Source organism: Dermacentor albipictus, chromosome 2, assembly GCF_038994185.2.
Source record: "Dermacentor albipictus isolate Rhodes 1998 colony chromosome 2, USDA_Dalb.pri_finalv2, whole genome shotgun sequence".
In the NCBI taxonomy this organism is placed as follows: domain Eukaryota; kingdom Metazoa; phylum Arthropoda; class Arachnida; order Ixodida; family Ixodidae; genus Dermacentor; species Dermacentor albipictus.
The window spans coordinates 70,525,556-70,537,321 of NC_091822.1; the positions used below are offsets into that span (position 1 = coordinate 70,525,556).

Consider the following 11,766-nt stretch of genomic DNA (forward strand, 5'->3'; position numbering starts at 1 on the left):
GGTGGGTTCACACCATTGCAACCAATAGCACAGAAACTTTTGTGACGGACACGGCATTGGTCAAAACAGGGTACACTTTACAACACTCATGGGGATAGGTTTACTCAGACATGTGTGATCTCCCTCTCCCCTGTCTTAGGCTCTGAGCATTGGCCTTGATGTCCTCCCGCACCGGAGACCAGGCTCAAGTTTGCAAGGAGCTGCCACGCAAGCTGCCCCCCCCTCCCTCCCCCTCCCTCCCTCCCCCCCTCCCCCCTGAGAATGTTCCCATGAAACCACGGCTTATTGACGGCATGTCTGCCAGACAGTGGGCTGCCCTGCCAGTACTAAGAAAACATGGTCCCCTGTGCAGCTGTGGGCCGGTTCGCTTGAACACTTCAGACACTGTAATTGGGACTTGATGGCAATCATACACAAAAGCATTCATCGGTCGCAGCTGGCTAAGTGGTCATAAATATACCGCTGTTTTCATGAAGCATTCTCAAAAGGCTCACGTGGATGCCAAACAATGACGCTGAAAGCAGATGGGCATGTGTCGTGTTGCCCAATTTCTGTGACCACGCTTCCCCGTCTGGTGGCAAGGCTTACAAACAAAGTGCACCCCTTCCTCTTATCTTCACACCCACCTCCCTGAACGCTTCCCATTCAGCTCGGACCGTCTTCATTTTTGTTACGAGTGAGGGTGCACACTTGGCGGCTCTTCTACGCTGCAACCATTAAGCCGTACTTCTTTCTACGCGTGGGTGTCTTCTACATCCCCTCTTCCCCGAGCCGGCTAGCATCCTTCGTTTCTGGTCATTGGCTGATACGACAGCGTGTGAAATCGTCCTGTGCTTTGCTGTACTCGTATAAACTGGGCAACACAACAACACCAGCTCCATAACATCGTACTGACTCGTCTATCAACGGAATCACTGGCAGACTTTGAAGATGCTTCCATCTAAGCGGTTGGAGGAGTCCACTGTCAGCCACAGTGCCCCTGTCCCGGTTTTCAGCACCATGTGAAAAAGATTGATAACACAGAACTTGGTTTAAAGGGAAAAACGAAAGAAAACTTATATACTGGATGTGCAGTACAGTAGAACAAAGGAAAACATCACAGCCTAGGATGCAATGTTAGCTCTGTCTGGTCTGTAAAGAGGCCTCTTCCTCTCACACACACACACACACATGCACAGTCTTTCCCCTCTCGTTCTTGGAACTTGACCCCAGCTCCAAGATGCAAACACAACAGCAGTGATGCCCTGCTCTTGGTCAGTCACTGAAGGCAAAGGTAGCCTCCATCCAAATGGTGCTATCTCCACTGTCAAATCCGGCCAGATGAGGGGTCCGTTTCTTTCCCTAGGAAAGGCGTCTAGAGTCTATGAACAACACGCCACCTGATGTCCTGGTCCAGACGATTTTTAACCTTTGCTTTACAGGGTGGTGGCTATCTGATGCCTTACGCCTGATTCGCTGAAGGCCCTCTAGTTGCTAGTTGTGGGAGGCTTGCCAAACCTGCCGGCTGTGCGAGTAAACTTGTATGTCATCTCCTTCCTTCATTGGTCTGTTCTTCATCGGAATGTGAAGTTTCTCGGGTGATGATCGGCTGCGATGGTCAAATGCAATCAGGAAGCAGTGTAGACCAGATAGACAACAAATGTTTGTAGGTAAATGTTTCTATATAGACACCTGACAGGTAAAGCAAATCAATTGCAACTTCAACAATAGAGGAAGCAGTGTCTCATTCTTTGGCTGTCTAAATGACTGATAGAGCTTAGACTGCTATACGGAGCCTCTATGATCAAAAAATAACGTACAGCGCAAAGGACAAGGACTGCAATAGACGACATACACAGCGCCAGCGCTGTGTATGTCGTCTATCACTGTCTTTGTCCTTTGCGCTGTACGTTATTTTTGATCATGAATTACCAACTAGCCCAAGCAACCACCCTAGTTCACTCTATGATCAATCTGCAATTAGGATTACAGCCCAGACTCCTTTTAATGTACATTCTACAGCACTAAATGGGAAAAGGAAATGTGGTTGTAAAGAGAAAGAAAATAGCTTTATTTTTTCCAATCGTCAGGTAATCAGTGACGGCTTCAGTGAAAAGTGCTAGGCATGCACAATTTATTGGCAGGCCATTTCCAACTTTGGCGACACCTCTAGCCAGCAGAGGATTTCGGAGACAGTGTTATGACACTGTGTACACCACTCCCACTATGGGCTTGTCTACAAGGACAAATGATTGTTGGCACAACCTGGACTCTATGTTTACAAGACTGTGTTCTCCACATCCATTCTTATATTTGTATTGCACTCCCATGGGGCGCACTGTGACTCACTTGACACCACCTGTGCTTTGTGACCACTCAGAAACAAAAGGGAAATCGGGACAAGTATGGAGTGAACCCCTGCCCCATACACATAGCACGTGGGCAACTGACGATGTTGTGAAAGTATACAAAGCAAGTACACCCCCTTACACGGCCCATCATTGAAACTTGGCAATATAAACCCTTTTCACGGTGATCCCGTGGGCACCGCCATGTTTCATCACATAGTGGTACATCCATTGCTTGCCTCAGCTGCATCCATGTTTAGAGTGGATTGCATGACGCCGGTGCAACTGGGCAAACCTCTTTTTCAGCAGATAATGTAAACGGTGACTGGGGACTGGCACAAAGCTTTGGCTGCAGCTTCAGAGGACATGTAAGCACCTTTGGAGCTCATTACACCTTGTCCAAATGGCGCGAGCAGTGCATCTATGTGAATCAGGATTAGTGTGTTTTGTTTCTCGTTCTTTATTTGGCAATCAATTTGATGGAGTGGCTTGTCATGTTTCTTACTCCGTAAAGTTCCTCGGTGTGGTCACTATGTAATTGTTTATCTTCGGTCTAATATTATCGCTCGTGGGTGTGCACACTTGCGATAGATTTGTTCTTGCTGTGCACGCGGCTTAAAACATAGATGATCTGTACTTTGTGATAGCTTGCAGCAAAGACGTATTAGCACTAGTCACTCGCTTACTCTGGTGGACTGTCATGAAACGTTAAGCTTCTAACGTTCGTGTGTAGTTGGTGTTGTTGCTGTCACCCCTGCTTTGGCGCATTGATTCGAGAGTGAGCCCATTCACTTATTCTTGATACATGGGCGATATAGTGGGCATAAGTTTGCGTGTTAGTTAGGATGGTTGTGCATAGATAAAGTGCGAGAAACTAGCTCTGCCAGAAGCTGGAGCTAGTCCCTTTGTCGATGTGTAACAAGCAGTACACATTCTTGCTGATGTTCTGTGGCTGAAGTTCTTTCTTTGAGGGTTAGCAATACAATGCTGGCAAAAGAGCTAATTTTTTTATCCTCAAGGAAAGCTGTGCATCATAAAGGGTAGCTGCCAACACAGGTAGATCTTATGTACCAGTGATTCGTGAACTGGTCACACAGATTCATTCCATTCCTTAACATCACAGCCACTATTTTTTGCAGCCAACCACTTCAGATACCTTTCCTCTACTGTTCCACATTTTGCAGCATGAATGGAGCATAGTGCATTAGCGAACAAGTTACATTTCCAACAGTTGATTTTACAGTATCAGGGCAGAAGCAGTAGTGGTTTCGTATTTGTGTGCACTCTCTGAGGCAACAAGTAGCATGCCACTGAGAACACCATCTCATTCCTCTAGAGCTAGCTGCTTGATGAAAAAAGTCTATAGTACATACGCCAACTCTGCAACCGTATGCTCTCCAAATGCCCTACTGAGCTTTATGGTTGACCCTGTGGTTTCATATTTCGAGCACGGCAGCTTTCACTGTGAGGTCAGCCCATGAATCTACTATTGGGTCAAACTTTTTGTCCACAGTTCTCAGCATTACATTTTTCTCTGCTGTACACAGCAATGCACTATGGCGCTGGTTCTACCACTAGTACTGCATCCTGAGCAACAAAGGTCACAGCTACGCTTAGCTATGACTGTTCTGTTGTTACTGCAATTGTTCTTCACTCCACTCATGGTTGGGCTGTCTTTCTTGGCATTGTTTGACTATGCGTCCATACATGTAACATTTGTACCAATGTCCTCTGAAGCCTGGCAGCGAATTGGCACTTTCAGTTGATGAAGCCAAAGGTCCAACTACTGCTCTTTAGTTGCATGAGAGTTGCTTCCAGGTACAGCCCTGCACCTAATGCTCTCCTTGTAGGTCTGTGCTTGCCCTCCTATTTCTCCTGGAGTAGAAAAGCACTGGTCTTCATTCAGCACTGCATATGCTCTTGACTCAGAACCTCAGCAGTTTGCTAGCATCAGCTCATTGAACTGCTTCAAAGTTCTGACTTGGCAGCTCTCCTTAACAGTCGAGCCTTGTTATAACGAAGTCCTACTTGCAGGCGAAAACATTGTTAAATCACGAGTTGAGATTCGTATATTTCAGTAGTTCAAATAAAGATGAGAACATTCCTGGCATATGGAACTTTGTGGGCAACATACTAACCGGGAGAATAATGAATTCATGAATGCTGGAATATTTATTTGACCTTAAAGAGCAATTTCATCCAATTCAGGTGGAAGTGGAGAACTCCATCAGCTTAACTTGCCGCTTGCTTTTCATGAGTGTTAGAAGTTATAAGGCGCTCGTAAGTTGACAGAGCTACCAAGGCCTCTTCATGTGGGTGTGCACCTGTGTGCGAGTGTGCAGAGGAGATTCAGGACATCCATGATTTGTTTCAGTGTAGCTGTGCTGCTTGCCATCTGGAATTCTTCATCCAAGTCGCCGTTATTGTGACTTCGGGGTGGAGGACGAAAGACGGAACCGTTCCGTAGACGAAGAAGAAATGAAAAGCTTTATACAATATTTACAGATAGTGGATGATAGCGTTCAGGTAGCAGTAGGAGCGCATCGGACCGACTGGGCGGCTGCAAGTGACTCTCTCTCTCTTCACAACGGGCCGGTTCGCCCTTAAATCCCTTCAGCGACCCCTCATTGGCAGGAACCGGGCGGGGCAGGGTGATGACCTCGCCCGCATTGAATTCTTGATTTGTTGCGGTGATGACTGGGCGCCACGAAGATGGCTTGGCGCTTCTTGAAGTCGCTTCCCGTGTCGAATTCTTGATTCGTCGCAGAGATGTAGGTGCTTTCGTCGCCTCGTAATAGCCACGTGGTGCAGGTAGTAAGGCAGCTCCCATCGCCTCGTGGTCGCCACGTGGTGCTCGTACTGTGGCACAACACCGTGCTCCATGCCTGTTTCTGTGATGCTCTGGATTTTTGCGCCATTGTCCAGCTCTTCAGTTGTCACAGCGCGTCCATCGTTGAAGACAAAGTCCTCGAGCATTACGTTGCTGGAAGCAGCACCGTGATCGCAGAGCATCTGCCGCAAGCCAACGATATCCATGATGGATGCTAAGCTTTCATCGCCGTCATTTGCTTCTCACCCCACTTCATTCAAATAAATGTTCTCATTGAATCATGCCTTGTTTTCACAGTTGTCCACAATCTCCCTGTTTGTCGACTGCCATGACCGCGAAAGCATCTCCAAGGCCATGAACACATTCATATCTGTTTCTCTCTGGAGCTCAATGTTCAGCAGAAGCCTTTCGATGGCACGCTTGTGGTACGCACACTTGACACTGCTTATTATTTCCTGGTCGAGTGGTTGCATCAGGGAGGTGCAGCTGGGAAATACTTCAGCTCAACATTGGAGAGCACACAGTCCCGAACATGGTGAGCTGAGTGATTGTTTAAAAAGAAGCAGCTATTTCGTTCCGCCTTGTGCATCTCAGCATCCAGGTCCTTCAGCCTGTGGCTGAACCAATTCTGTGTCATCCATGCCTTTTTGTTTGACGAGCGGTTTATTTGCATGCTCTTCCTGCTGAAACTGTGTGGATTCTCACTTGTTCCAATCACTAATGGCCCACATTTATCACTGCCGTCCATGTTCATGCACAACAAAACAGTCAGATGCCACTTACTGTGTTTGCCACTGGGGCACTTTGCATTTTTGGAAGCCAACATCTCCCTTGGCAACAGCTGGTATAAAAATGTAGTCTCATTGGCATTGCTCATGTTGGGGACACTTTAATGTGCCAATATGTCGGGAACACAATCACGCAGCCAGTCCTGCTCCAAATGCGTTCACCTGTGCTGACTTGCCACTGACCACCTTGCCTACAATACCGTGCCGTTCCTTGAATCATTGCAGCCAACCACTGCTGGCCTTGATATCGTTGCACCCAAGGATGCTGGGGAGGTTAAGGGCCTTTTGCTTGAGATTGGCCCCACACAATGGCATGCTTTTTGTTCACATATCAAGGAACTATGAGGACAGGGCTTTTTCTACGTCGACATAAGCTGCTTCCTTTAGCTTTTTTCTTTGTTGGTCAGTTGCAGACGCAGACCAGTCACTGTTGATCCACTCAAGAAACCACCAGCTCCACCTGCATGCTTCTCCTAAGCCACCTGGTACTCCAACAAAACCCGAGAGAGCTTCGATTGAGGAAGAGTTGGGTCACATTGATTTTCCTGGGAACCGAGATGTCATGATACAGATGAGGCAGTTGATCCTCCTCTAAAAAAAAATCATGTGACTCATTACAAGTTTAAGCTCTTCAAAACAGTTCTTCAGCTCTTCAGCTCTTCAAACAGCATAGCTCTTCAAAACAGCTCTTCAAAACAAACAGCTCTTCAAAACAGCATAAAGTAAGATCTATGTCTTACTTTATGCTTTACTTATATTATTGCAATAGCAATTATAGGGAAACTCCAAGTGAAAATTTGTTGTCATCGTGTGTGTGTGAAGTGATTTTTAAAGAGAAATGGAAGAGAAGTGCAGTGCCGTAACTGTCTCTCACAGGAGGACACCTCAACAGCACTGCACGGGGAAGGGGTATGGGGAGAAAATGATGGAGGTAGTGACTGGAAGTAAAAAGGCGGAGAGAGACCGGAATAGCCAAAAAGAAAAACGACAATGTAGTTAAGCGTTTGCGGGGCCTACAGCCGCGCTCTGAGGTGTGTTGCTTCACAGAATTCCTTCAATGCCAAAAATGCACACTTGGTGATGGAACTGGGAGCATTGGGGAAGAGTAGGCACTGCAGGGTGGTGGATGGCAAGCCACATCGGTGGTAGGAGGCGTACAGAGCCTCCCTCTCAGTCCCGAAGGCCGGGCAGTGACGTAGAAGATGCTCCAGTGTCTCCATGCCGTCACAGCTACCACACACGGGGCTGCCGGTTCCCGTGAGCCTGCGTGTGTGCGCCGCTGTTTTGTAGCAGCCGATGCGCAGGCGGAGAAGGAAGGCGCAGTCAGCCCGAGAGAGGCCCGCACGCGGGAGCAGGCGCGGGGGCATTCCCATCGTGACGCGCCGATCAGGGTGTTGCGCAGTGAGGCTGCACAGAACCGCTGTCTTGGCTGCGTCGAAGCTCATCACCAAGTGGGTGAGGGGAAAGCGCTCACCGTGCGCCGCCTTGGCAAGGGAGTCAGCCTCCTTGTTGCCTTGTAATCCAATGTGTGCGGGTATCCATTGAAGCACCAGGTCGCAGCCTTGATTCACGATGTGTTGCAGTTTGCAGCCAACTCGAAGAACAAGGGGCACTCTGGCATAGTCCCTGGCCAGCATGCAAAGCGCCTCACGAGAATCAATGAAAATGGCCGCTGACACAATGTTCGGATGTTCCAAAAGGAGGTCGGCAGCAAGATAGATGGCGGCGATTTCGGCCACTGTCGACGACGCGGCAAAGCGCAGTCGGCACTGGCGCGTTTCCGAGATGTCCGGTGCCGTGCAAGCTGCAGCACCGGACCCGTCCGGCGTCACTGAGCCATCGGTGTAGATGAGTAGTCGTCCTGCCAGTCGCTCGTGCAGTAAGGAGGTGGTCTCCTGTCTCATGGCGCACACCGCAGTTCGGCGCTTTGATGCGACGCCAGGCACCGCGATGTTCACGTCGAGCAGACTGGAGTAGTATGGCAGGGAGACGAACTGTGGCGACGATCCGATGAGCTTTGAGAACTCGGTGGCACGCTTGCCCATTCCCGAGTTCGGCAGGGAGTGGAGTCTGCAGATTAGCCGCTGGCCCTGTGGTGAGCGCTGCAGGTGTTCAATGTGGTGGAGCGCCTGCTTTTGTGCACGAAGCGATGGCGGCCAGTTGCCCACTTCCGCGAGTGTCGCCCCTACTTGAGAGGAGCGAGGGAGGCCGTATAGTTCTCGCACCGCAGTACGGTTCACCATGTCAACAGCATTCCAATTCGGCGCTCGAGCGTTGGTGGTGGGGAGGGCGTAGAGTGCCCTTGATTTGGCCACAGAGTCGCACACGCGCAGTGCGAATTGCGGCATGCATCCGTGTCCACACGCGAGAAGAAAGCGCGCGGCGCTGGCGACTTTCCTTGATTGCTTGCAGATGTGGGAGACGGCCGCATTGAAGTTGACGCGGCAGTCGATCTGCAGGCCGAGGTAATGGACGCTCTTGCGCCACGGGAGAGGGCAATGGCGCAGAGTCAGCGGTGGCACTTCGGAACGTGCTCGCGCTCCTCGCGGGTGTACCAGTAGTGCCTCTGTTTTGGTCACCGACAGCTGGAGGCCGATGCTTCCCATGTACTGGTCCACCGCGTCAATTGCAGTGTGGACAGATGCACGCACCTGATAGCCGACTTAAGTAGGGCCAGTCGCAAAGAGGGCGATGTCGTCAGCGTAGATGGCCACCCGTACTTCGTGCGGCATCGCTTTTGGGATGTAGTCCGGAAGTCGCGCGAAGGCAAGATTAAACAAAAAAGGGCGGAACACCAGAAAACACACTGGACGGCCGGCTGAGCACACCTCCAACCCGCACCCAAAGCGTGCCATCAGACAAGAACGCTCGTACGTAGTCGAGTAGGCGGTCGGGGATGCCGAGCTCGTGCAGCGCACTGACGACCGTAGAATGCGGCAACCCATCGAAGGCGCCCTGTACATCAAGCAGGACGAGGTAGCCAGCCTCGCGACGGCCCGCCGCCTGCTCTAGAGTAGCGACAACCTTGGCCAGGGCGTCAGCCGTTGCGCGCAGCGGCGGAAGCCACTCTGCTCGGGAGCAAATGCGTCGAGTGCTGCCGCAATCCACTCCAGACGAAGAAGTGCCATGGCTTCGAGTGTCTTAGTGGCAACAGACGTGAGTGAAACCGGGCGGTAGGAGCTCACACTGCTTCGTGGTTTGCCACTCTTAAGGAGAGGTACCACGGTTGCTTCTTTCCACTCGGAAGGGACGACGCCGGTGCGCCAGATGCGGTTGTACACCTCCAACAGCGATGGCAGCTGCTCGTCGTCGATGTTTCGCAGCATCTGGTAGGTGATTCCATCCGCGCCTGGTGCAGAACGTCACCTACGAGCGTTGAGCACGATGCGAAGCTCGCTCAAGGTGAAGTCCTCCGTGCACAGCGCCTTCACCTGCTGCATTGATGCTATTGCTATCTGTGCTTCACCTTTTGGCTGAAACTGACGACCTCGAAAACTGACGAAACTCGAATTTAGAGTGCAGCTGTAAAAACAGCTGCACTCTAAATTCGAGTTAGGTTAAGAAACGCACATACACTATTACACACACTTATCTATGTACATAAAAATAGGCATACATACTAACAGTGCAACCACCACATTCACTTATTCAACAGCATTATGACAATCTCCAAATTGTTACCTCAAAAATTCCTGTTTGCCATCTATAGGCCTAGTCTTTGCCTGAATGTCAGCCTTATAAAGGTGAAGGCCTTGAAGAACTCTCTTACCGAAGATTTGGAACATGTAGGAAACTCTTCACTGTTCGAAAGAATTTGGCTGTTGATGGCATTTGTTATTCCCTGCATTGCCTTTCATGTAAGGCTGCTGGAATTGATCTTGTAAGCTTCTCTGATGTGGTGCATTGTTACCTGAACAAAAGTAAAAATATTACTAGACTTGGAAATACGTAAGCGAATTAGTCACTTTTGTTCAAACAAGCAATTTGGTAAATGTGATATCTGAAGGATTTGGTTTCATAACCATGTCTAATTCCATGTCTATAACCATCTCTAATTACTGAAGAAAATAGCTTGCGTGCCCATCTGGCATGTTGAAAGGGCACTTCAACAGGCTGTTCCTCAAGAACTTGATAAGGTGCGGAAAGTCCAAAATTAAGTGAGTGTGATGGCTGTCATCAACTGGGTGTTCCACTTAGCACTTTGCATCTCCTGCTGTCCCCTGGGCGCTAACTTTCCACACACGGTGGTTTTATGTAGCACCATCACATGTAGTAGAATAAATGAAAAGCCCACTCTTTTCTGTGAGTGTTGTGGCTTCTATCATTACTTGAGCCAGCAAATCTCTTTTCATGTTGCCTTTTGTTGCAAATGTCCCAATCACTTGCATCCACTCGCCAACCAATGGCACATATAGAATCTTCATACACATTAGATATCATGCACATTAGATAAACGCAGATATCATGCATATTATATATCTTCATAAATAAATATCCAACTGTCCATTCTGAAAAAGCTATGAAACTTCTTGATCTTACGAAGGCCTCGCTAAAGCCATTTGAGAAGGTAAATTGCCTAACACAACTGGTCATTTCAGTATTTTTGTATAGTGCATTAAATACTCGTGAGGTTTCTTCGGAGTCCTGCAGGCTGGACGGGCTCATTCGTAAGTGGATCAAAAAGGTTCTTCATCTACCTCCAGGTTTTCCCAATATCCATGTATGGCTACCGTCGAAGAGTGGGGGGGCTCAGGCGGTTCAATTCAAGAGCCTTGCGCATTTACTTAGGCTACGGGATACATTCGTGGATCATCTTTTTGACGGTATTTTAGATAAGAATTTTCAAAGAATTGCTGAACTTTTCCAAATCCCTTCCGGAATAACTTCTCCGTAGGGGATTGAATCAGCATTAAATAGAAAACTCCAAAAGTGGTGGTCTGATCTAAGGTTAAAATATACCAATAAGGACCGCCTGGCACACCAAGACGAGGTCGTGGCTAACACTTGGTTGAATCACGATTCCAAGTTGTTGAAGGAAGGGGATCGTCTTAAGGCTTTGTGCCTTAGGACTAATCTGTATCCAACCAGGTCTCTCGCTAACAAACAAAGCAGGGATCCGACGTCACGGCTATGGCATCGCTGTCATGAAAAGCCGGAAACTACATTCCACATTTTGCAGGAGTGTGAGTCTGTGCACCTCGCACGTACTGAGTGACACAACTTAGTGGCAAAACAGGTTGCCCGCCTAGTGCAGGAAAAGACTCCGAGCATTACGGTTCAAGAAGAACCTCGGTTAACGACTCGGGAGGGCACTAGGCTGAAGCCTGATATAGTCATTGAGACTGTAGACAAAGTGTTGGTGGTCGACTTAGCTGTCGTATGGGATGCCAATGTAGGGGTGCGCAAAGAAAAGGCACGTGAGAAGGTAGCAAAGTATGCTCCTTTGCAGAGCTGCTTCGATCCATGCAAGAAATTTTCTGCTCATGGTTTGGTTTTCGGAGCGAGAAGCACGACTTGTTGGGAAACTTTGGAGTTAGGCAAGACTTTGGGTCTATTTCGTTCAGATCTGGCATGGTTAAATGCCTGCATCTTCCGCTGTAGCTTAATTTGTCTCAGTAGGTTCAGGGAAAGAGTGTAGATGTTCCTTAGAAATTCGTCATGCGTTCGCTAACATTTCTAGTTGTCCTTTGTCGTTTAACAGTTTTTTTCTTTCTTTCCCCCTTTTTTTTCCTTTTTCCCCCTTCTCTGCGGTTTTTGTTTTCCACTGTGTTGCTCCAGTACGACATAATTTAGGTAGGCCACAGCTATAAAATATAAATAT

At 48.7% G+C, this 11,766-nt stretch overlaps 1 protein-coding gene across 1 annotated transcript; it reads right to left on the reverse strand.

The window, feature by feature from the left end:
• Positions 1–5,435: 5,435 nt before the first annotated feature.
• LOC139055714 (uncharacterized) lies at positions 5,436–9,385 on the reverse strand. Its single transcript, XM_070533247.1, has 4 exons — positions 9,316–9,385; positions 8,774–9,013; positions 7,020–8,607; positions 5,436–5,643 (listed from the first exon to the last, which is right to left on the reverse strand). Exons 1-4 carry the CDS (start codon positions 9,383–9,385, stop codon positions 5,436–5,438), a joined length of 2,106 nt encoding a protein of 701 aa, XP_070389348.1.
• Between the last annotated feature and the right edge of the window lie 2,381 nt (positions 9,386–11,766).

What these genes read in the sequence shown, in the direction of transcription:
- LOC139055714 (XM_070533247.1), bottom strand. Translation starts at nt 9,385, where the DNA reads ATGCAGCAGGTGAAGGCGCTGTGCACGGAGGACTTCACCTTGAGCGAG. An exon ending in GCTTTGGGTGCGGGTTGGAG is followed by an intron (nt 8,608 to 8,773) that starts GTGTGCTCAGCC and finishes GCCCTACTTAAG; the next exon opens with TCGGCTATCAGGTGCGTGCA. An exon ending in GCTCCCAGTTCCATCACCAA is followed by an intron (nt 5,644 to 7,019) that starts GTGTGCATTTTT and finishes AGTATTTCCCAG; the next exon opens with CTGCACCTCCCTGATGCAAC.